Source organism: Dermatophagoides farinae, chromosome 5 (genome assembly GCF_024713945.1).
Source record: "Dermatophagoides farinae isolate YC_2012a chromosome 5, ASM2471394v1, whole genome shotgun sequence".
In the NCBI taxonomy this organism is placed as follows: Eukaryota; Metazoa; Arthropoda; class Arachnida; order Sarcoptiformes; family Pyroglyphidae; genus Dermatophagoides; species Dermatophagoides farinae.
In genome coordinates, this window is record NC_134681.1 from 2476083 (window position 1) to 2503006 (window position 26924).

Sequence of the window (26924 nt, forward strand, 5' to 3'; positions counted from 1 at the left end):
TTGGACAAGAAACCGTATAAAGAATGAAAGGGAAAAATATCGTTACGAAATATTCTGTTTTGTTTTCGTTAAAATAGTAACACAGAGAAAAATTCTTGCATTCAGATTCGGATGATGACTGCGATTATCAGAATTTATGCGTCACAGTTAAAACAACTAGAACACATATCATCATCATCTGTGCTAATCAAGGTTGGTTTTGAGAAAAAAAAATGACTAGACAATATGTCTTCACACAGTTTATTAAGACGGAAAAATTAACAAATCAAATGGTCGATCCTGTTTCAAATTTAGTTCCATTTTTTGTTTCCCTTTTTCTTTTTTATTTATTACAATTTTTGTCATCAACATCATTTTTTCTTCTTTTTTTGAGCAGTTTTTTTTATCCCATTTTTGCACTTTATAATCATCATCATCATCATCTTGTTTGTACTTGACCATATATATTGTAATAAACCCAAAAAAAGTGAATGATTTGCTAGATAGATGGGTGTGTATTGCTTTTTTTTTGTTTTGTTTTGCTGTGAATGTTTTTCATGTTTTTGACATATCTATTTATCTATCCATGGATGGTGATGTCCACGAATTTTTTTCTATTATTTATTTTTTTTTATTATAAAACAAGAAGCATATTTGTGTCAACATTTTATGCCTTTTTGCCTTCTTTTTTCGTGATGTCCATCGTGTTTTTTTTTCTATCTTCACCGTCCTTATTCATTTGTTCATTTTGTATTAACAACATGATACTTAAATAAAAAAAAAATATGAAAAATGGGATCAAAGCAAAAAAAACAGACAGACAGACAGAGGGAGAAAGCCTGTGTTTGTGTTTGTGTGTCTTGTATCAAGTAATTCGATGAAAACAAGTTGTCTGTCAGCGACAGCAGCAGTAGCTGTTATTATTTTTCTCGAAAAAAAAAATCTCAATATAATTCGTGTATGCTTGAAAGAAAAGAAAACAAATTCATGAAACAAAATGAAATTTTTGTCAAACAAAAAAAAAAAAAATAAAAATAAAACAAATATCCGCATCATTCAAAAACAACAACAACAACAAAAAAAAATTCCAAACAATTGATCGACATTTATCATCAGAAACGAATCGAATACCAGAAATCAGATTTTTTTTGTTCATAAAAATAAATGATAACCGATTGACAAATCACAACAACAGACCAATGGAATAATGAAAAAGCAAAGAATTTTTGTTCTAGAAACGAAAAAAAAATAAAATTCCGATTCAATTTTTGATAAATTGAGAAAAATTACGACCTTATGGCCAATTCATGATGATCATCATGTCTGGTGAGGATTGAATTGGTGAAAAAAGATGGAAAAAAATGGCCAATAAATATTGCGTAGCAAAACAAAATTTTTGTATTTCATTTCATCATCATGTGATTAATTTTTTAAAATAAAAAACTTGAACAAATTCCATTCCATGTTCATCCATCCATTCAAATGATTGAGGAAAAAAAATCCTTTCAATAGCATCAACAGTAAATGTCTTTTGGAATGGAATAATTTTACAATCAACAACAACGATATAACATTGAATAACAACTCAATCGAACAAATTGGACAAACAACAACAACCAGAACAACTAGAACCGAAATTCATTTTTGTTTAGATTCAGATGTTCATCATTAAATCATTAATCTTGCAATTATAGTTCTGGAACTGTTTTTTTTTCTTTGATTTATTAACCATATGTGTGTATCCATCACGAATTGGGAATCATCTGGGATTTGGAATGATAATTTTTTTCGTTTTATTTTGCTAAAATCCCAAATCGATGTCAAGTATGGAGATGATCATTATCATCATGTGTGTGTGTGTGTTTAGAATTTTGACAAACAAACAAAAAATAAACAAAACCGGGTAATGTTATCACATTTTACCGTTGTTGTCGTCGTCGCTGTAAACACTAACCGATTACATACAGCCACTCACTCTTTTTCATTTATGCTGTCTTGTTTGTCGATTCGATTGGTTTTGTTTTGCAAAAAAAAAAAAAAATAAATTGTATATAAAGGTGGAAATTTTTATTGACAGAATGTTGCTGTTATTGTCAATTGGCTATTTTCATTTATCGATTCTTGAAATTTGAAAACAAAAATCAATGGCTTCATCTAACAGTCATTGTTGTTTTTTTTTTAAAAAAACACCTGAGAAAAATATTGTATTTTCAACAAAAACAAACGTAAAATATAAAATTATCATCATTTCTTTTTCGTCATCTGACAGATAAGAAAAAAAAATAAAGAAACCAAAACAAAACAAATTCCCGAATGGTTCCGGCCATTCATTCATTCAATGACAAACAAACAAACAAAAAATAATGAAATTCAATTATGTTCATGAAAAGAAGGTTGAAAAGCAAAAAAATTAATATGTAACAAATGTGTGTGCGTGTGTGTGTGTGTTTTAAATAGAACAGTGAAATGTGAAATTTCAAAATTCAAAGCAAAGCAAAAGAAATTTGTAATGGCCAATAAACAGCAACAACACAACCATGATATGAATGTTGATTCAGTGTTTTTTTTTGTCCTCTTGCTGTTTCTAAATGTGTGTTGTGATGCAATGCGTGCGTGTGTGTGTGTGTGTGAATATTCAATTTTTTTTTGGGTACAGATTCATTGTGTAAAAAATTTGATTCATTATTTTTTTTCACATTGTAAAGAATCAAATTTTCAATGAAATAAAGAGAGTGAAAATAGAGAGCGAGAGTGAGAGAGAGAGAGAGGAAAAATGACCGAGAAATTTATTGATTGATTGATTTAGGTAAACATGTTGCTTAGATAATGAATTATGATAATAATAATATTATTATGATGAATAATGGGAGAAAAAATCATTATTTTTTTTTTTTTTGTTGGACATGAATATGAATAAAATGAATATAATCATAATGGGAATTTGATTGGAAATTTTTTTTTTCGTTTCGTTTGTTTGTTTGCCTGTTTAATTTAATCATTTTATTCTGGGTGATATGCATTGTTGATGATGATGATGATGATGATGAATAAGCATTAGATTTTTGGATGGATGAAAAACCATGTCAAAAGAATTGAATTTTAATAAATGAATTGTTGCTGTAGTTGTTTGGTTGAAAAAAGATCATTTTTTCAATACAATTTCCGTCGTCCGTTTTTTCATCATCATACGTATCATTATAGGCTTGTTGTTTTGGTCAATATATGGCCACTTTGACTGTCCTAGATGAAAATTTTAACCAATTTTTTTACAAAGTTTGATGAATGATAATTACAATTACATGAATGACATATAAATAGAATAATAATAATAATATTTGTGTGTGTAAAATGAAAGGAACAATTGAAACAGAAACAGAGAAAAAAAATCAATATTATATCACAGGTGGTGGTATCATGTAATAATGGAACAACAACAGCAAAAAAAAAAAACGATGGAACGATGATTATGATTAATAAAAAAAAATTTTTTCATTAATTATATTCATCAACAGGAACCAGAGAAAAAAAAATGAAAAATTACAATACAAATTTAATTATCATATATATATTCATGTGGGTTTGTTGTTGAAGGTGTTTGTAATTTTATTTTTGTGTGTGTGTGTGTGTGATTGTGTGAGTGGGTGATGAATGGATGAAAAAAAAAAATAATGATGATGAAAATTAGTAAGAAAGTCAAGTTGTTAGGTTGGCGATAGTAGTAGTTAGTTCGTTTTTTTTGAAAATGTTCAATCCAAGCAGAGGCAGAAACAGAAACAGAAATAGCGAAGCGAAAAATGATTTTTTTTTTTTTTTTTTTTTTTTTTTTTTTTTTTTTGGTTATAAAGCGCCAGCAAGAAAATTTGCCAAATAAAATAATGGGATGGCGAATGGAAAGAGAGATAAAGATATGAAATAGAAAAAATGAAACGAGAAATAAAAAAAAAATTAAAATTACAAATTGAATTTATCAAATCTTCCTAATGTTGTACAAGTTAATATTCTTTGTGGGCGTGTGTATGTAATTGTTGTTGATATAATAATTGAAAACAAAAAAAAAACGAAAACAAATGAAAATTCTCTAAAGTTTCTTTGTGTTTTTTTTTCTTTTTTGAGCATTTCTATTTCTTTTTGCTTCTGTATTTTTGTTTTTTTAGGATCATACTTTAGTATTGAGATCGATTGAATTAATCAAACGGAATCCAGGCGTTATACTTGTTTCTCGTGATCGTTGTTGACTTGAATGACAACAGGCAAATATATAACGTTTAAAATGTGAACGAAATACACCACTTATACAGCATAATACGATCGGATTTAGGCAGGAATTCAGAAATGATAATACAAATCCAATTATACGCCAAACATGCCAGAATGTATTATAATTTTCATTGGAATTTGTATTAAAATGATACCAAAACATGAAAACCTAGATTTGGGAAATTACAAAAAAAAGAATATGAATTGATTATTGTTTCTTGATCAATTGAAAGAATAAGTAAAAATTAAACGTACATGATTGGGAAAAAAACAAATGGCAAATATAACAACCAAACCAAGTACAATGCGTGATATTTTTCGTCGATTTTTCAATAATTTATGGTGTGAATCATTATTACAGACAGGATTTTCTGTTGTACGTATTAAACTACGTGCCATTAATGAATAGAATATTGTGATGATAATCAATGGTATTGCATAATAGCAAAGAAATTTGATCATCACAACTGTTTTTGGATACCAATCGCCTAATTGTGATGGAAATGGATAACAAACATTTATTGTATGTTCATCATTAACGGCCACTTTCATTATGAATGAATAATAAGCTCCAGGTATGGCTAATAATGCTGAAAGTAGCCAAATGAAAGTATTGGCCTGTGTTAATGTTGTACGTCCTTTATGTGATAGATAACGTATTGGATGATGGGTTGCTGTATACCGTTGTACACTTAAACTAGTCAATGTAAACACTGTAACACCAATAGAAAGATCACGTGCAAATTCACTTATTTTACAAACAGCCAAACCATATGGCCATGATTCAAATGTATAAATGGTACTAACAAATGGTACCGTTATTAATATCATGGCTAAATCACCAATTGCTAATGATAATATATAAACATTAGCTACAGTACGCATTGATTTATGTTGATAAAATATATAAATTACTGTGCCATTACCAATGGTACCAACAACAAATATAAAGAAAAATATAATGGGCACTATATATGTTTCCGGTCGACTTTCATATGGTATATAATCACCGCCACCACTACCGCCACCAATGTTATAATCAATGCTATCATTATTATGAATTGATGATGTTAATGATAATAATAATGTTTCATTAACGTTATTATTATTGTCATTGAATATTTCACTGCCACCATCAACATTTATGGTAAAGCCATTATTATTATCACTCAAATTTATTGTTGCTGTTGTTGTTGTTGTTGTTGATAAATCTTGCCATTCATTGAATAAATTTTGAAAACTATTCATCATACTATTTCCATTATTATTATCATTATTCATATTGAAACCAATATCCGGATATGATCGTTGTTGTTCAAGATGATTATGATTAACAAGATGATGAGGATTATTATTATTATTATTATTATGATTATGATGATGGTGTTGATGATTATGATGTAAATTGGAATAATGATGGTGATGATAAGATGATGATAATGATGGATATGATTGTAAAAATGTTGATTGATTCGTATTTATATAGGTTGTCATCATGTTCATGGCTGATGAATTGTTAATAAGCTCCATGTTGATTGATATTTGATGATGTGGGATGCTTCATTTTTTTTTATTTTTTTTTTTTTGCAATTAATTTCATACACATGCACACAAATTGAATTTTAATTGAATTCAACGCAGAATAACAACACACTTGTTCACTCATCAACCAGAAAAAAAATAAATGAAAGCAAAAAAAAATTTCTGGTTGTTGTTGTTCAATTATTGGAAACCAATTGAGATCGATTGATAATCGGATAATTAATGAGAATTTCAGAATGAATTGGCCACTCAATTCATGCTGAAAATGGATCTTATGTCGAAACAATAATGATGTTGTTGATGATAAAGATTCGATGAATTATTTTTTTTTTATTTTGGTCTGCCAATTCTGTCTTATTCTGCTGTATGAGAATGTATAAATTTGGCATGCCGATCGAATTGAGAAAAAGAGAGAGAGGGAGAGAGAAAATAATCGTTAGATAAGACTCGATTAGTTTTTATTTGGGTCATATCTTCTTTTTTCGTTTGTGCCCATCCTTACACAATGTTCACTCTGGCAAAATTCTTATTCGGAAATATGAAAAAAAAATTGATGAATAGATTCGATAAACAAAATTTTCAGTTTTTTTTTGGCCGATAAAAAATCAATTTGATTTTGGCACTAAAAATAAATTTGATAAAGTTAAATTTCATTTCGGGTAAAGTCAGTCAATCAATTGACGTTTTTTTTTCATTTTATTTTCTACATTTTTCGGGTAATAATAATAATCGATTTTTGTTTCTTTTTTTCTGTTCTCTCAAACCATACGCGAAAATAACCATTTCAAGTTTGTCTTTGTGTACAAATGGCAAGGACAAATGAAATGAATGAACTTGATTGTGTTTTCACACTCACACACATACACACAGTGGTAATAAAATCAACAAACTAGATAAAATTAAAAAAAAAATAGATAATTTCCCGAAAATGTCAACGATTCTTTTTCGTCAACGAAAAAAAAATAAAATAAATAAAATGCTTACGTAAATACTGAATGGGTGGATAACCAATTTTGGATTATCAATTTTATTATTATTATTACGATTTCTATTCTCACTTTCTCACTCTATTTCTATTTTTATTTTTGTTTAATGCTGGATCATCATGGAATCGAAAACCAATGATTCATTTTCGCAATTTTTTTTTCCAGTGCTGTTTTTGTATTGTCAATGACAGTAAGTTAAGTGAGTGGAAAAAATAATTTTTTTTTATTCTTTTTATTCTCAGAAAAAAAACAATTTATCATTTTCTATGTTTTCATCAATTCTTTGGAATTAAAGCGAGGGGGGGAAGGGAAAAAAGTTTCAATTTCAACCTTTCTGACAATGTATCATTTTTTTTGTTCTATTTTTCTTCATATTGAATTGCCATTAACGAGAAACTGAATTTGTTTCTTTTTTTTTTGCTTGACTGGCAAACAAACAAACCAAAATAGTAAAATGGTGTTGTGATTGAGTGTAGCGCGTCAGACACAATTCATTTTTTTAAATTTTTTTGTTTTGTTTTGTTTATTTATGTTAATAAGTATAGTAGTTCCTATATCAGAAATGATAAATGTATTTTTCTGCATAACGTTTTATATGAAGAGAAAATCGGGCACACTGGTATGTTTGATATATTCCGGAAATAAAATAATTAAAATAAAATTTCTTTTTCAAAAAAAAAACTCAAACTATTCATTTGTAAAAACAATCATTCAATTACCCGCAAGGTATTTTATATGAGAAATCTTTCTCACTCACTCATTTTATCATTTTTTTTACATTTTTTTTGTTATAAAAAGTTCTCCATGTGTGTTTATGTTTTTGATGTGTGAAATTTTTTTTTGCGACAACAACAACAACAGAAAACAATAATTGAAAACATTAAAATGGAAAAGAATATTCTGGAATTGTGTTGAAATATTTATTTGTCATTTGATTTCCTGTTGAATATATATAGTTTTATTTCTCTCTCTCTCTCTCTCTATGTCTAAAGTCAGAAAATATAAAATTCTGTAGAGAATTATAGTGTTTCTTCCTATTCACAAAACATATATCCACAAAGACAGACAGATTGATTCAAATCAATTATCAAGCCAATCACACAATCAACATCATCTGAAAGGAAAAATGTTTGGCTAAATTATTGAAAAGTTTTATCATATTTAAATCACCATCATCGATGAATTCATAAAACTTGGTTTCTGCATAGAAACAGACAAATAATAATGATAACAATCAATCCATAAGGAATAAAAATCTAAGTATCAACCAATCCTATCAGAATTTATTCACGATTCTATTCACGATTGATATTTCTTTGAGAAATGTGAGATTTAAAAAAAGAAAAACATTCTAAAAAGAAGAAAAAAAATTCAAATTTCAAAGCATTTTTTTCTCTTCTTCTTTTTTTTTATTTGTGTATTTAACTACAACAACTACAATTTAACCCCTTGAGGACATTATTTTTATTCAACAATTTATATCATCTTTATATTTCAAATCCTAAATTTTCTTGTCAATCGTTTTTTCTATTCTATATTTAAAATGGAAAAAAATAATGAAGAAATTAAAATAAAAGAAAAAAAAACCTAAAAATAACAATCAACGACAATCAAACATTAACAATTTTCTTAAAATGACAAATGACAGAATTGTCAAATTGGCAAATAATAAATTAAACGTGATTGTTTTGTGTCGTAGGCGTATTCTAGCAGTTCATTGTTATGCCCGTTGGGAATAATACACCCAAAATAATGTAACGAAGAAATAGGATATCAGGATGTGGAATTTAATTCCTCATTCTTTGAAATGTCGTTTTTTCTCTTTTTTTTCATTCATCGAGATGTTTCTTTCACATTTTTTTTTAGAATCAAACAATCCGTTCCTTATTATTTTTTTTTTCATTGTGCCCTACATTGATTTGTTGATCTCATTCACATTCTGATCGACAAATAATGAATTTGACATTGTAACAAACAAGAAAGAAAAAAAACAATTTTTCAATCAATTCTAATGATTAATTTGCACTGAATGAATGAATGTGGTGTTGATTTAGCAGGATGGATGAGATCAAAAAAAAAAAAAATAGACTTATCACCAAAACAAATCTAGGAGATGAAAAATGTGTTTGAATCAAATGAAAAAAAAATATTTACCATCGAATCAAGTACAAAATGGTATCAAAAAAAAATTGGATAGATTCAAACACACAAACATTCACGTAATCAAACACAAACAATGAAAACAACAAACAACAAAGAATCAGATATCAGGCACACAAAATGAAATTGAATTGAAAAATATTTATTTTATTATTTTGTTTTCAATCTCGAAAATTTACTCAATCACAAAAAAATCAAGAGAAAAAAACAAATCAACACACACACACACACACACAAACACACGCAATGAAATTAAATTGAAATTTCACACATTTGAAACTAAACTAAATCATCATCATTCTGTGATAATCAGTACATAGAAACAAGAATTGTGTACAGTGGGGAAAAAAAATTTGAATCAGAATAATTCGTGTAATCGTCAATTGTTGTTGACGATAAATAATTGCCATATATACTGGTGGTTTGATGAGGAGTTATTTTTTTTGCAGAAATGGCAAAAATGGCCATAATTAAGAAAAATAGACAAACAAACGCCCATTTATTGACATGATATAAATAATGGATGAATGAATATGTCATCATATGAAGTGGATATTTTTATTTTCATTTTTTTTATATGATGATAATGTTTTTGTCAACATTTTTTTTCAAGTATAAACTATTTTTGTCTGTTTTGGATCTATGTATATCGATCCCAATTTTCATATGATGATCATGATGATGAAATTGAACGATCGATAATTTGATGAGAATACGAAAAAAAAAACAATTAAAAATATCATTAGATTTGTTAAATGAAGGTAATAATGTCATATTGAATGAAAGAGAAAAACACTTTCGCAATCATGTTGAATGGAGAGAAAAATTCAAATTCATTATCAAATTTGTTTGATTTCATAATTTTATATTCGATAAACTTAACATTTAACAGTAAAAAAAATCAGCTTGGATTTTCCCAGGAAAAAAAACACATGACAACATTTATGATGTGAATACACATTCATCCGGTTCGATTTTTCTCTATTATTTGTAAATCCAGAATTTTTTTATAATTAAAAAAAAATTTTCATGAAAATGAATGAAGCTGATTATTTCAAATTTCTATTCAACGACAATAACAACAACAACAAATTATTCATACATTTGACATTTTGATTTATGCAAAACGTCGTTTTCGTTGTTGTTGTTGTTGTTTTTGTTGTTTTACGTAAATCAATTAAATTTATAGAGAGAAAGAAAAATTTTTGATTATAATAAACATTACAAACATTTAATAACAATCATCATCATGACCTTCAAATTCAAATCTTAATCCTAATAATTAATTTTGAATTGAATTTTTTTTTGTTTTTTGTTTTTTTTTTGCAACCGGCTATAAGGGGTCGTTAATGATGATGATGATGATGGAACAAAATAGGAAAAAAATGTAAAAATGTTGCTTCAGGCCACAATTATCATCATTAACATCGTCATCTTATCCGTTGAAAATTTATTATCTATAAAGAATATATACATGAATGATTGAATTCCAATGAAATTGGCTAAAACGAACGAAAATTCTATTTGGATATTTTTCAAATTTCATTTTTTTTTTCAATAAAAATGTACTTGAATGAATCAAAAAAAAAAAACATTGATTAAATTGATGGGATGATGATGACGACAATTTTTTTTACAATATTTGCCTTTTTGATTCATTTTTTTTTTTTAAAAACGCACACACCTACACAAAAAAATGAACATTGAATTTGAATCCGAGCAATAATGGTTTGAAAAAAAATTCTGAGAATTTTTTTTTCTTTAAAATATTCCAGAGAATTTAAATATTTTTGTCATTGGTTATATTTTTTTTTTTAGTTGATATTTATAGAATTATTATTATTCTAATTCAATTTTTATAGAAAAATTTTTCGTTTTTTTTCAATCTAACTCAGAATCAATTACTCGTAGGAAAATTCTTAAGAAAAATATCATTTAAAAATGGTAAAAATTGATCATATTGAGTTTAGCAAAATTAATTCAATTCATTGATTCATCAATGATGATATTGAGAAACAAAATCAATCAATTGACTGATTGAATTTCAATACAAAACATTTTCATGTAAACTAAGATTGTTTCATTCATCAAATGATGGTGGTGATGATCCGAAATTGAAATTCCGAAGGATTTGCCAATAACAAATCTCGATTTTTTTCTTTTTGTTTTTGATGATTGGTTTCACAAGACAGATTCCGTTTTCAAACTCATTCATTGAAAATAACACCAAAAAAATGAACAACAAACAAGATGAATATAAAAAGAAAATTAATAATTAAACTATTGTATTACTTCAAGATTCCATCACATTTGTGCGTGTGTAATTGAATAAATCACTTTTCATTATCGGCATCATCATCATTATTGTTTTTCGTTTGTTTGTTTGTTAATATGATAAAATTAATTGGCAATTTGTTCAATTTTTCTCTCTTCGATCTCTCTCTCTCTTTTTTACTTACATTTGTATGGAATATAAAGATGAAGAAAAATTATTCCATATAAACACAACACATTGAAACTTATTGTAACAAATCAACGTATCCACACAAATTACCACCAATCATTATGCTTTATGGATTGATTATGGGATCATCACCATCATGATGATGATGATTGTGATGCATGTGTTGATGAAAGTCATCTTTTTAGATAGACGCATGAGCCATAATAATAAAAATGACCGAGAATAAAAAAAAACAACTTAACATCTTGACTACCACACGATTGGTTTCAATTGATATATAAATAAAAATAAACCTAGGTGTTGAAGTGTTAATCTATTAATATGATGATGATGATGACCAGTTTTTTGTATTTTTATGATAAAATGAGAATACTACAAATGTAATCAAAATCAAAATTGTATTTTAAGAGAGAAAATCAGAATTTTTTCTTCCTTCTTTCTTGCTTGTGTTATTTTAATCATTATAATTATCATTTAATTTATTATGGAAAACATGGCCACCCAAACATACTAATAACAAGGTTATACTATCGAATGGTAAACAAAATGCAGAATAAATTGCATTCAATCTTGTTTTATAATACACAAGAGATTTTTGCGGCATTTGCTCTGTTTTTATGCTGATTCTAACGATAATCAAAATAATTGTGTGTAATTTATTCCAAAACACAAAACGGCTGCATTTCTGCACTACTGTATCATGATGTTGTTGATGATTGATCTTCATCATTTGAACATTGGAACATTAAAATAGACAACGATCAATGGACATCTATTAATGTGTCAATTTCAATAAGACAAATGATCGAATCAGACACACAGGCAAACAGACAAAAAAAAATAGTGGCCAAATTGAATGAACATAGTATTCATTTCTATTCATAGAATTCCAGAAAAAAAAACATTGTAAATATTTAATCGAATCATTATATTTACCGTAACTAATAGTATTGTCCTCGGTACATGTGTATGATGTGATGATGATATGATGTTGTTTATCTGAATATTTTTTAGTCTCAACATGTGAGTGCAAAAAAACAACAACAATGAAAATTCTATTGTGTCACCATCAGCCATTCTCATTGTCATGTTTTATTTACCAGCAAAAAAAAAACATAAAAATAACGATACTTGATCAACTTTTGTATAATAACGGATTTTTAATTTGGTATTAAATATTCAACACAAACAAATACTAGAAAAAAAACTGAAAACAAAAATTTTTTCATACGATTTGAATGATTATATGTAAAGTATTTATCTTTATATTCCATTCAAATTTTTTTCAAATATCAACAACAACAACAACAACATCTGATTTGTATCGATAAACATGCAATAATGATAATAACAATCATCAGACAATGTAAAGTAAAAGAAAAATTCTAATTAAAATGAATAACACGTACAAAATTTGCTTACTTTGAAAATTATATTATCGGTCTTCGGTTTGTTCATTTGTTTGTATTTGTATAAAAATATACAATTCTTGATGAAAATATTCAATAAAATTCTAGTGAAAGTATTTTGACAATGAATTCTAGAATCAAAAACGATTTAATTCAATTTGAAACGAGCGCATAGTTAGGGGCAAAAATCATGTAGAAATTCTTTTGATTCTAAATTCTAATATTTTCGGTTTCTTCAGTGTTCACGGGTGGTCTTGTATGATGACGGTGATTGGAATTTCTATTTCATTCACTAGAACATTATCATATCAAAATTCTAACTAGTTTTGTCTTTTCTCACTTTTTTTCATCTATTTACAAATTTTTGTCTAGGAATTTCAATTGTTTCTTTTTTCTCAGAAGAAGAAATCTGATGAATAGAATTTTAATGAATACAGTCGAATTGTAGATGAATAAATTGATTTAAAAAAAGGAAAAAATTTCACATTCAAAAAAAATTTGTTGATTTAATCTTTGACACACACACACACACACACATTGCACACGCACGGATGGAGAAAACAGAAAAATCGATCGATATCGATAGTCAATAATGATGTTATTGGTATTGTTCACAGAAAATAAGACACTATTAAATTATCGAGATGAATTGATAAAATCATCAAAATAAAAAAACTTCACTGTTTTCATCATCATTGATGATTTGTGATTGCCAATCAACAATAACAACAACAACAACTGCAAATCAATCATATGATTCATAGTATGTGACCAAATGAAGCTGTATAAGAATTGAAATGGAAAATCGATAGCGACATGATTTTTTTTATAATTAAAAAAAATCCACAGGTAATACACATATAAAAAACATTTGGATTGCAACTCTTCGTTTTGAATTGAAATTCGATAATCGAATTGAAACGAATCAAATCAAAAACAAAGTGTGCGTGTGTGTGTGTGTGTAAACGAGGTAAACGAAAAATTTATGAAGCAGAAAAAAAGAATTTTCGGTTTCTCAAACACCACCATCACTTATTGATGGTGATGAACAACAAGGTGAACAGGTTGCCTCCTCTTTTTTATGTGTGTGTGTGTGTGTTTGTTGGTTTTTGCATCCTTTTTTTTACATCGGCCAAATCATTTTTTTTTTAATTCTAACTGATAATAAATATGCTTGCTTACGGGCATTTGTATTTTATTTCCATTTTACTCTTTATTATTTTGAAATTTAAGATGAAGAACGAGACGAAGAAGAAGAAAAAATTCCATGTACAAGTAATAAAATTTTCGATTATTTAGCACTCGGTGTTCGTGTGTCTGTGTGTGTGAGTGTGGAATGGATAAAAAGTGCTTATGAAGAAGAAAAAAAAATTTATAATCAAATAGAATAAACATTGGTAAATTGATTGATTATCATAATCATCATTATCATTATTATTAATCGATAATTAATCGATGGATCGATGATGATGGTCGATAACTGATATACATAATAAAAACACATGCCCACCTGAACACACATTATATTTCAAGCAAAAGAATCCTGAAATATGAAAATGAATATTTTTTTTCACTATTATTTGATTGAAAAAAACATTCAAAGTTTTGTCTGTGTGTGTGTGTTTGTATTTATGTGAAAGAATTAAATTCATCTACAAATACACACACGAAAACAAGCCAAGCCAAGCCAAGCCAAGCTAAGCCAAGCCAAGAGTTGGATGAAAATTGAACAAGTAAATTTATAATTATATTCATTCACTGTGTGTGTGTGTGTTTGTGTTTATCATCAATTTTTTTTCATTTGATTAATGATTATAAATTTTTGTCAATGATTTTTTTTTGACTCCATTCCAATGAGAAGAAGAAAAAAAATCACATGAAAACATGGCCAAAAAAAAACCGGTGCTAAAATTATTAATGAATTTTATTCTTATGGAAAGATGGTTATTTTGTTTTTCATTAGTATCATTTTGCAATGCTTGAATGAATTTTCCTATGCACAATTCACGGACAACGACAAAAATTAGAAAAAAAACCCGTTGATCGATGATAATAATGATGATGATGATGGGGTGGGTTATTTTTGTCTATTTCACTTTTGTCACTGTTACAGCAATATATATATAAATATTTTTTTCCTGTTCGTTTCACATGAATTGATTCATTTAGATTTTTTTTCTTCGCAAAACTATTAATCAATTAATCAATAAAAACCAAATTGATTGATTTAATGATCAATCTAATAATAAATTGAAATGAAACGAAAAAATAATGATATAGAAGACGGTGTATTTTCTATTTCTATTTCATGATTCTTGAAATGTTTTTTTTTTCATTCAACACAAAACAAAAACAAAAAACAAACAAGAATCCGGGATCAGAAAATACATTGAAAAGAAACACAAACAATTTTTCAATCAAAAGAATAGAAAAATTTTAATATTACATTGAATGAATTTGTAGACTATAACTCACAGATATAATCAATTACAATCGATCGATTGATCGAATGATGGTAAAAAAAAAGATCGCAAATATGTATCACATAAATCTTTCGGCAGACAGAAACCATGTGATGATGTTTAGAAAATCAATAAAAAAAAAATTTTTTTTTTGTTTCACAAATTTTCAACAACAAGTTTTGTAGTAACAGTGGTAGAAGCAAATTAAAAACAACAAGTTTTTAAGAATCGGTGAAAATTCCTGTTTTTGAATTTTCAAGTTGTCGTCATAGTTGCTTGCTTACTGTCAAGTTTTTGCTGCCATAAATCGTAATCATCATCATCATCATTTTTTTTTGCTTCAATAAGAATCGATTTTGTTCTTGTTTTTCTAACGTCGATAATAACAACAACTACGATGATGATTAAACATTACACATTTATTCATTGAATTTAAACACAAAACAAGACAAAAAAATGAATTAATGTTTCAAAAAAAACACTACTTTTAAATTTTTTTTTATATATTTCAATACGTATTATACAATGGATTCACAATGTGACAAATAATGGAAATGACGGATCCACAATCATCATCATCGACAATGACGACAATTTTTTTTTATCATTTCTCTTCCAATGAATCATTCGTTCATTCAATAATGATGATAATATAATAAATATATGAAACAAAATATTGATAATTCTCACTGGTTACTACGCATGCTCGATACAATGAAAATTAAATACTTTTCCCATGAATGTTTTTCGTTGCTGTTGTTGTTGTTGTTTATTTTGAAAAAATGAAAACATAACAAAAAAAAATTGTAAAATAATTGCCTGTTTGTTTTTTTTCCTGTTCAAATTTCAAATTATCATTATTATCAAGAACATTGGATTTTGAAAAAATTCATTTCTTGAACTTGAATTGTGTGTGTGTGTGTGTGTTGTTTTCTCATTCGTTTTTTTTAATATTTTATTTTCTGACGAAAGTTAGTGCAACAATTTAGCCAGAATAATTGGAAAACATATGAAACAAATGTGAAGAAAATAAAAAAAAATAAAAATTTCACAATTTCCATTGAAATAATAAAAAGAATTATTAGAGGAATCTAAGTGAAAATTTTTCATCATTACTTACCGATTTCGATTGCAAACAAACACGCACACACAAAATTGAAAATTATCAGGAATTTTTTTTTGTCGAATCTGTTTGATGATGATAAAAATGATATTAATAATGTTTTTGGTGGTCACAATCCCATCATCATCATCATCATCAATCCATGATCATGGCCATCAAAACATTAGATTTATTCATGGATATATAGGAATTATTTATGAAATGTAACTCATTAGATTTAGTCATAAATTTTGATGATGCGAATGATAAAAGTGAAGAAAAAATCAATCTCTAAAAATTCATCAACATAATTCCATCGTCGTCGACGTCGTAGTAGTCGTGTGGTCGACGACGACAAAAACAGTGAGAAAAAAAATTTTTTTTTTCTGTTCATTCCATGTTGTTTTAAATTAAATATAAATGAAACTGGATTCAGAGAAAGTGGGAAAAAAAATCTAATGATACTAATGATAATGTTACTGGGACAATTACAATTACAATTGGAAAAAATTAATTTTGCAAAAAAAAAATTGTTTCAGCAACAACAACGAATGTGAATGATTAAAACTGTGGAATTTTTTTTGTTCATTCTGTTCAAAAAAAAAAAAAAAAATTTATGTTAAATACGTGTATGCATGGTGATGAAAATTCACAATTGATATAAAAATTATCATGATGTTGATGATCATCACTTTATAGTTGATTCACGTTGAATGAATAAAAATGATTGAAAGTAACTTGGTTTTTTTTTCTCAGTCTCCTATAAACTCTCTCCATGTGCACATGTGTTTGATTGTGTGTGTGTTTTATTTGATGACTTGTATTGTCGTTGTTGTCGGTTATGGTGGTGTTTGACTTTGTCTACCATCATCATCATCATCATCATCTTGTTTTCTTTCTATGTTTCTCTCTTGGTGTTGAAGATTCGATTCTGTGATTCGTTTTTCTTCATTTTTCTTTTTTTCATTCTAGTTTTAGTCGATTAGATTCTGTCAAATAGAAATTCTATATTCTGATGTTCGTCTGTCGGTGTGTGTGTGTGTGTGTGTGTATTGTATTTGCTGCTTTTTTCTACTGTTTTATTTTTTTTTTTATTTATTCATTCATTTTTCTGGCTTGTGTATTATATAGATATACACGATTATTTTTTTCTCTTTCTCTCATATTAATCTGCATAAAGATTAAAAAATGATAAAATTCTTTGAAATTTTTTTTATTAATAAAAAAAAACATGAAAAATTTAGCTGCAGGATTTATTTTCTTGAAATCATCAAGTTCACACTGAGGAAAAAAAAAAATTCATCCTTTCCTTTCCATTATCTCTTCTCATAATGGTGTTAATCAATAGGATTTTTATGTTAATGAAATATATTTCTCATGTTATTGGTAATGTTTATTTTGATTTCTGCCATTTTTGTTTTCGTTCATTCGTTATTGTTCATAATTTATTGATTACGTTTTTTTCCAAACATCCGGAGCATCTGTACGATAAAAATGAATTCATTCTGTTTATAATCCGGAAGTTGAAATCATCATCATTAATATTGTTTTTTTTTCGTTCAATTTTTTAATCATATTTCATTTTCATTCTTTTCATTGGAAATGAACAAATAGATAGATGATTGGAAATGCCTCTTAGATGAATTTCATGGCCAAAAAAAAAAAAATTACTGATTATCAATTGATGGCCAAAAATAATCAGCAAAAAAGAAACAAAAACAAACAAACAAACAAAATAAATTTTTTTTTGTCAAATCTACACACTATGTTGCAATTGCAATTTGTTTGTGCAATTTTTTTCGGTTTTTGTTGCTCATCATCAACACCAAATTAATTTTTTTTCAAATTAAATTTCATTGTTTATTTTTATTCGTTTCCTCTAGTTGAATTAGCAAAAAAAAAAAAAAAAACAACAAACAAAAAATTCATAAATATCAAACGATGGTTCTTGTTGTTGTTTTTTTTGGATAACTTTGAATTTCATCAAAAGTTTAAATTTTGCTTTTCTTTTCTTTGGTTTTTTTTCTATCAAATTTCACCATGTTCATCAATTTGTTCATATGATGGTCATCGATAATTATGATGGTGATATTCAATAATCCCGGTAGACTAATTAGGAAATTTTGTTTTTTTTTCAATTTGTTTATTTTTTCTCTTTCAATATTTGTTTTTTTCTGCCGTTGCTGCTGCTGCTGACGATGCTGACAAATTATCATCGTATCGTTTTATTCCGGGTTTTTTTCAACATTGTTTGCTATTTTGTTTACAGAATAAAAAAAAACTTTTTTTCCAACTTTCAACGGATTGATACAACATCTAATTTGTGATTTATATACGTGTTTAACATTAGTCATCGTTGATACTTGCTCTACAGTCAGATGACCGATGAATCAACACTTTTTTACTCATTTGTATATGTATAGAGAGAGAGAAAATATTTCTACCAATAATGAAAGTCAATTTAATGTTTTGCCTTATATCGTATATGTACTCAACCTTCATCGATCGATCTTTGTTTTTTTTTATTCTGATCGACTTTATTGAGAAAATATTTTTCTTTTTCTTCTTTCGTAATAAATCTATAAGATTTTTTTTGAGTGAAAATAACAAGATTTATCATCATCAAGAATCACGAATGCAAACAAAGACATTAAGAGAAAAGATAATCAAATCGAACGCATACACACACACACTTAACAAATCAACTAAAAGATTCCTATATTTGTAACAACAATAATTGTAATTCTGTTATTCTGAACAAAAAAAAACGGGAAACAAACACAAAAGTATCAATAAATAAATGGAAATGTAAGAATGTGACCAATTCTTGTTGATGATGATGTGCACACAGAATTAGTTTTATTATTGAACATGAATATTTTCGTTTTTCCAAGTTACAACACAACAACAATATTTATTATATTTAGAAGAAAATAAAAATAGCTGAATGATTCTATTCAAAAGAATTTAGGATTCAATTTTCTATTTCATTCATTTATGATTATTAGATAAATGCTAAATAGTGAGAAACGATGATCAATAAAAGACAAATCAGATACAAAAACCACAAAAATTGAATGTTGATTTTCAATTTTCATTCAAGTATCATAAATGTATATATATATATATATTGTTCGAATGTTGAAGAATCTGAAACTAGTTTTTACAATTTATATAATTAATGTATTCGTGTTTTCCAAAAACAAATACAAAACAAAACAAAACCCAAAAAAATTGTTTGACACTGTTGATTTGGCCTCTTTTTTTTTACAATTTTACATATAAAATTCATCACATGCACACTATAAGTAATAACCGGAGGACAAGAATAATAACAACAACAACCACGAATCCATAGGATTCAATGACCTAGATTAATTTGAAGAATGAAGGAAAAACACTAAACCTAAATAGAAAAAAAAATCTGGCTATTAAGTGTTTGTTTGTGTGTGTGTGTGTGTGTTTACAATTTGAAATGAACCACATAAGCATCAATAAACGACAGAGAAAAAGAAAAAAAAAGACTAAATTGACTAATAAATTGAATGATTACGTTAAAAAGTTTGTTACAACATAACAATATCAATATCTAAAATAATGAAATGATGTCAAAATCATTTGATGACCAAGCATATATGAATGTAGACCACAACAACAACAACAAATTCTGTTGTATACCATATTTGATTTAATAATAGAATTATTCCAATTGATTGGTTTTATTTTCTGATTTCTTTCTATTTTGATGGTTATTTTTTTTTGTTTTTGTTTTCTTCGATTCCATACACATAATAAAACACATATATAGACTATGATGATGATGAAATGTGAATATTATGAACCAAAATAGAAATGAAACAAAACTTTTTGCTTCTTGTTGCAAAAAGTAATAATACAGGATGTATGCATTATATGCCATGAACACATACGATACACACACACACACACAATAAATAAATTTAGATGGGTTTTTTTTCTTTCTCTCTCTCTCTCTTCATTTAGAATATGAATACTTTGCATACAGATTGAAATCAAAAATAGATTGAAAAAAAACGCAATTCCTGATGATTGAACCAAACCGAAAAAAGAAATAGAAAACATATAATTTGCGATCGATGGAGCTTATGAAATAAAAAGTGAACAAACTTTTCCAGTTATTTCCGGTGAATTCACAGAAATCCCGGCCACGGAAACGCTAACAATAACCAAACATTAATGTTTCATCATTTTCAAACGTCATGGAACAACAAAAGAATATCTCGATCCATCGATTATCCAACTCATTTGACAAATCAAATAAACATATAAGAGAAAGTTTGATTAATTAAGTTTTTTTTAAATTTATAATTCTGGTTTCAAATATCCGAAATCGGTAACAAAATATGGACATTTTTTCACTGTGTGTGTGTGTGTGTGTGTGTGTGTATAAAAAAAATAATGCAAAATATTGGACGGACAATAATCAATCAATCAACGAATAAATTAATTGATAACCAATTGTTTTCGTAATTCTAGAATTTTTTGTTGAAAATATTTTGATTTGTGTGAAAATGAATCATAATAATGAAGATTTGCATCGGTGGTTGGTGATAATTCAACAATATAGCCATTACCGGTCGATTTTCGCCGTCTTGGTCTTGGTGATGTACAATACTGCGATGATTCAATAGATTTGAGCCATTCAACACTACCATATTGTTGCTGTTGTTGATCATTTTCCATTTTATTATTATAACTACCGACACCGCCATTATTATAATCATCTGAATCATTATCGATAACAAGATTACCCAGTGAAAAACTTTTTTTTCGTCGTAATTTACATTTGATTTCTATCGATTCGGTTGATATAGAATCCATTTTTTTGGATTGTTTTTGCTGTTCATGCAATTCTTTTGATTCACAATGTTGTTGTTGTTGCTGTTGCTGTTGTTGTTGTTCCACATGAATTTGATGATTCATCTGTTTCAAAAGTGATTGTGATTTTAATTCACCATCATCGATATTGGCATCAACAATTGGATACACAAATTGAGCTGTGATTGGCGGTGATGATGATGAATATTTCAATGTTGCAATCTCATCCATAAGAAATTGAATTTGATTTTGATGTTGTCGGATTTCTTCATCAACTTGTAACATACGTTTTTTACTAATCATATTGAATGATAACAAATTTTGATCAAATTTTTTAATCAATTCAGCTAATCGATTTGTAATTGGTGATGATGATGTTGATGATGAATCCATTGTCGTCGCTGTTGCTGTTGCCGTTGCCGTCATCATCATCATTATTAATTTATTTGTATCGATTCCGGATTTATTATTTAAATTCCTCATCAATTTTGCATTATCATCATCATCATCATCATTATTATTATTATTATGACGTTCTTGTATAGTTTCTTCAAGCTTATATTCAAGATTATCAAAATATTTACATACATTTTGAATCTGATTATGTAGCTGTAATGAATCACGACGTAATAATATGATTTCCTTATTTTTGTCATTCAATTCAATACGATTACGTCGATTTTCATTCAATATACGATTTATACATAGAATCAATGCTGATTCTTCATTATCACTACTACTACTATTATCGCAATTATTAGCATGATCTTTGAATGATGAACAATTCCATTCATCAGCTAATATTGTTTTTAATGATTTCATTAAACGATTATAACGTAATTCATGATGATGACGATTATTATTCCAATTGATGATTTCCTTATTATCATTTTCATCATCAATATCATTCATAGATGATGATAGAATGAGATCATTTATTTGAATATCCGCATCTGTATTGGTCATCATCATTGTCATTGTTTGATTGATTATTTCAGGCTGCATTTGTCGTCGTTGTTGTCGTAGTTGTCTTTCAGTATTTGTATGTTTGGTTTTTACGTAATTATCATGATTTTTTGTATGATCATTCGCAGTAGTAGTAGCATTTGTAGTTACATTCGGTGATCGACGAAAAAATTTTCTTGCACGATATATCATTGAATGACGATTATTTATACTTGATTGTTTACGACGTAAATTGACTGTTCTTTTATTGCTATTGTTCGGTAACATTGTAAATTGTTTACTATTATTATTATCATTCGGGTTCATCAAACTTGTACTACGTTTTTGATGCTGAGAATTTCGTCGTTGTCGTTTATCTATTGATGATTCTTGATATAAATAATGTTCAGCATTGGTTGCATTCTCATTGTTATTATTATTATTTGTACTGCTGCTATTGACAGATGATACTTGATTGATCAGAATTTTATCTATAAAAAAATTCCACAAAAAAAAGTAAAGAATAAAAAAAAAATCAATTGAAAAACAAAATTCTAATGATCAGTGAAAATTGAATACCTAATTTTAGTTTCTGTTTTTGTTCATTCGATTTTTTTACAGATTTTTTCAATCGCTGTCGTTGTTTTTGTTGCCGGCGATGGATGGAATCAGATTCAGCACTCGATTCTGATGAAGATGACGATGATGATGAAGAAGATGACGATGAAGATGCTAATAATAAAATAGGATCCGTTGTATCAGTGAAATTTGATATTTTTGTATTAGATTTCATCATTTCATCATCAATAATAGTGGAATTCCGGTCCACTGTGTTCGTTAATTTTGGAATATTCTGTTCATGACCATTATTACGATCATCACAAATGACAACATTATTGTTTATCCGTGTGGGCGATGATGATGAATTGGACAGATTATAATCAACACCATGATCATTAGAATGATTGCCATCAACATTATCATTATTATTATTATGACAAATTTTTTCAATATTTGATATGGCTTCATTCAATGATGATTCTATGTAATCATCATGATTTATACATTCATAAATACGATTTCCATCATCATGTTCATGTTGTTGTTCTTGTTGTTGTTTTCCATTGTCATCATTAGCATCATCTTGATCACCATCACTGGTGACAAAAACTGCATTTGTATCGAATTTTTGTGACAATTGTCGTTGTTCATGATTCACCGTTAATACTATATCATGGTTAATGATGAGATTTTCTTCATCACCACCAAGAATTTCATCAAAATCAGATATATTACATTCTACATTAGCAGCATTATTCTTGTTGTTGTTGTTGTTATTATTTGAAATTTGATTTTCCGGTAAAATTGTATTAATAATGACACTATCATTACTACTTTTATTACTACTACTATGACGACCATTTGTTAATGATGATCGTCTTGGTGGTGGCGGTGGTGGTGGCGGAACATTACCATAAATATGTTCATCACCATCATCGTCATCTAATGATTTTATCATCATTAAACTTGTGAATGATTGTCGTTGTTGAATTTTTTTTGCTGCCAATGACGCCGTCGCAGATGATGATGATGATGAGGTTGATAATTTTGCATCATAATAGCTTGATCGTGACATTTTATTCATCACATTATGTAATGGGGTCGATGATGATGATGAATTAATTAATATTGATGATGATTTCTCTTGTTGTTGTTGATCACTATCAATAGATTGTAATTGTAGCTGTTGATTTAATTTCCAATCTTTATTCTCAAAATAACCAGAATAACGATGATAACGTAATAATCGACGATCAATTGTTGTTTCCGTTCCAATTGTTTTATCACCATCATCATCATCATCCGGTCTTTTAGATTTTTCACTATTTGGTCTAATTGGTGATGATCGATGTATTGATTGTTGGCTACAAGATGGCGTCATTGATTGTAATGAAAATCTATCCGATATATTTGATGATAATGATCGTTGTTGTAAACGTTGTCGTTGTTGTTGTTGTTCCGTTTCCATACCGGGATCACAATTGAGATCTTCATCAAAGGTACAATTATCATCACAAGGTCTATTTTTCGCTTTTATATAGGCAGTGATTAATGCATATGAATCACGATTATCATGTATTTGTGCTATTTGTGCTGCATTACGTTCAAATTCATCAATAGCTTCAATATTGATACCATTACCAATTAATGGTTCAATTACACGATAAAGACTTTTAACTTTGGCAGCTAAATGTAGATAGGTTTCTTTTCTCTAGAAAATTGAAAACAAAACATTTAAAAGAATGCACGAGGATAAAAGAACCAAATTGGTACTTACTCGATTACATTTATTATAATCAATATTCATAGCATTACTAATGATATAAAGGGCTGCATCAAGATTATCATTAAGTAATGAATAATGTAATGCCGTATTACCATGTTCATTATCGGCAAGATCAACTTTAGCACCGGCATTGACCAATAATCGTACGATATCATTATGGCCACATTCAACAGCCTTGATCAATGGAGTACGGCCATCACAATCTTGTATATCGAGATTAGCACCGGTTGACATTAATTGTTTAATTATAGTCAAATTTCCATTACATGCTGCATAATGCATCGGTGTACGATTAAAATTGTCCACTGAATTCACATTTATCGTGCGTAAATGTTTACGTACACGATCCACATTATTCAGATAAACAGCTTTATGTAATTTGGTGAATGATGAATCCACTTTTTGTAGATCAATGTTATAGCCACCACGTATAACACGAATCGATGGCATTGATTGTATTGATGCCATCGATAATCGCCGTTGATTAAATGTTGATGGCGGTGATGATGACGATAACCTACGGATACTATCGAAAAATTTTTTCACTCTCATTTTGCCAACAAATTTTTTTTTTGTTTTGGTTTTGTGGTTAAAAATTATTGATTTGTACTCATGAAAAAAAACTGGTGAATGAATCAAAAGAAAAATAAATATTTCACAATCAAATATGACATGGATTTCATTTCCGTTTTTTTTCCTCTTCATTTGTTATTATTCGTTTCTGGATCAGGAATTTTCACCGGAAATGACGATTAAATGTTCAATATGAATGAATGAATGAATGAAGCAAATGATGTGAAAAATGAACTAAAATTGTGGCTGAGAAAAAAAAATTGTGAATGAACAAAATGACTTTTTAGGAAATTTTTTTTTTTTTTGCTGACAGCATCAATATTGATGATGATGATGATGATATGGCGATTGACAGTCATTCAAAAATTTGGGTGGTTTCTTATTGCATCATTTATTGATGCGGATGATGGAGAGAGAGAAAAAAAAAAACATAAGATTTGTTCTAATCATCATCATCATCAATATTATATTTGATGAGTTGTAAATGATTGATTGATAAAAAAAGAATCAATTCGATTTCATTTAAATGTCAAATGTTGTTTGAGTTGTCACCGTGTGTGTGTGATATTTCAATAATTTATTCATCATTGATTTGATAATGATTTATTTTGTAATGAATGTCGGTGATTTATTGCTACAAATCATCGTTAAACATTTTGTGATGATGATATGAGGTTGACAGTTTATTTTTTCGTGGATTTTGATTTTGAACAAAAAAATTGTTTAAATAAATATCACATTTAATTTGATTTGATGATAAACAAATTCGGATTCTAGAGAATTTTTTTTTGTTCGTGAAAATTTCACAAATTTAAATTGCTCACAGTTATGGAGGAATGATGAAATGATGATAAACAAAAATCATTTCAAATACACAAGAATGACGCATTGGACAATCGAAAATTGAACAAACATGGTGAGTTTTATTTTTTTTTCGCATGAATTTATTTTGCTTCGTTTCTTAAATTCTTACTGATTATTACTCACTTGTTCAATATATTGAATGAATGAATTTTTTCTTTCTTTCTTTTTTATTTTTGTCGGTAGGTCTGTTGGTCGATTTGATGGGTCGTTCAGCTATTTTTCTTCTTTCTTCTACCACACACACACACACACAGACACAAAACTTTCGAAATACTGGAGAAGCAGACAACAACAACAACAACAGACTATACTTCTTTAAGTGATCAGTTTGTTGTACACAGAAAAGAAAACACGTTTTTCATCATTTTCTTCATCATCATCATCAAAAAATTTTGTTGTTCTATCTTGTCAAACCATGAAAAAAATACATTTCCAAAAGTGGTGGTGGTGGTTGGTTGGTTTCTATGATGATGATTATGTCCGACCGACAATCAAATCATTTGTGTGTGTGTGTGTGTGTGTGGTGTGTGTATACGAGTGTAGAATGAGTCAGTCAGTTAGTCAGTCATTCAAATCAAGTCAATGTGGCTAAATAATAATGATTTCAAGGCTTTCAAAAGCAAATTTAGAAAAAAAACCTGAGAATGTTGTGTTGAGTTTAAGAGTTCTACACCACTCTCTTGTTCCACTCATCCAATGATTCAATAGTCGTCGTCGTCGTCGTAGTTGATTTTTAGCATCAAAAAAAAAAAAAAAAAGAAATTTGTAAATCATTCAATTTTTCTTTGGGTGGTTACTTGGACAAAAAAAAACAAAATTTTTTTTTCTCTTAAACCAGAAATCCAAATTCAACAACGACCAAAAAAAAACTAGATCATCACCAACGATAATAATCAACAAAAGGTATTATTGTTGTTATGGATGATGATGATTTCGATAATTTTAACGGTCACCAGTATCGTTATTTTATTTGTTTC

General features: G+C 27.8%; 2 protein-coding genes across 10 annotated transcripts; both read right to left on the minus strand.

Moving 5' to 3' along the window:
• Positions 1-2898: 2898 nt before the first annotated feature.
• Positions 2899-15853, minus strand: LOC124498715 (neuropeptide CCHamide-1 receptor). 7 transcript variants are annotated; one of them, XM_075731228.1, is made up of 4 exons: positions 12811-13749; positions 4492-6140; positions 4142-4405; positions 2899-3214 (listed from the first exon to the last, which is right to left on the minus strand). In XM_075731228.1, the coding sequence occupies exons 2-4, from the start codon at positions 5764-5766 to the stop codon at positions 3122-3124; spliced, it is 1632 nt and encodes a 543-aa protein (XP_075587343.1). In that variant the 5' UTR covers positions 5767-6140; positions 12811-13749; the 3' UTR covers positions 2899-3121. The 7 variants fall into 7 exon arrangements, with proteins under 7 accessions (XP_075587343.1, XP_075587341.1, XP_075587342.1 ...); XM_075731226.1 differs by having other exon boundaries at positions 4492-6303; XM_075731227.1 differs by having other exon boundaries at positions 4492-6400.
• Positions 15854-20676: 4823 nt separating this feature from the next.
• LOC124498701 (uncharacterized) lies at positions 20677-26924 on the minus strand. 3 transcript variants are annotated; one of them, XM_075731498.1, is made up of 4 exons: positions 26586-26924; positions 24502-25329; positions 22743-24435; positions 20677-22654 (listed from the first exon to the last, which is right to left on the minus strand). In XM_075731498.1, exons 2-4 carry the CDS (start codon positions 25213-25215, stop codon positions 20844-20846), a joined length of 4218 nt encoding a protein of 1405 aa, XP_075587613.1. In that variant the 5' UTR covers positions 25216-25329; positions 26586-26924; the 3' UTR covers positions 20677-20843. The 3 variants fall into 3 exon arrangements, with proteins under 3 accessions (XP_075587613.1, XP_075587612.1, XP_075587611.1); XM_075731497.1 differs by lacking the exon at positions 26586-26924 and adding an exon at positions 26071-26493; XM_075731496.1 differs by lacking the exon at positions 26586-26924 and having other exon boundaries at positions 24502-26088.

What these genes read in the sequence shown, in the direction of transcription:
- LOC124498715 (XM_075731228.1), bottom strand. Translation starts at nt 5,766, where the DNA reads ATGGAGCTTATTAACAATTCATCAGCCATGAACATGATGACAACCTAT. An exon ending in TTTGTTTTTTTCCCAATCAT is followed by an intron (nt 4,406 to 4,491) that starts GTACGTTTAATT and finishes TCCCAAATCTAG; the next exon opens with GTTTTCATGTTTTGGTATCA. An exon ending in CAATCGATCTCAATACTAAA is followed by an intron (nt 3,215 to 4,141) that starts GTATGATCCTAA and finishes CATCTAGGACAG; the next exon opens with TCAAAGTGGCCATATATTGA.
- LOC124498701 (XM_075731498.1), bottom strand. Translation starts at nt 25,215, where the DNA reads ATGAAGAGGAAAAAAAACGGAAATGAAATCCATGTCATATTTGATTGT. An exon ending in ATTATAATAAATGTAATCGA is followed by an intron (nt 24,436 to 24,501) that starts GTAAGTACCAAT and finishes TCAATTTTCTAG; the next exon opens with AGAAAAGAAACCTATCTACA. An exon ending in AAAACAGAAACTAAAATTAG is followed by an intron (nt 22,655 to 22,742) that starts GTATTCAATTTT and finishes ATTTTTTTATAG; the next exon opens with ATAAAATTCTGATCAATCAA.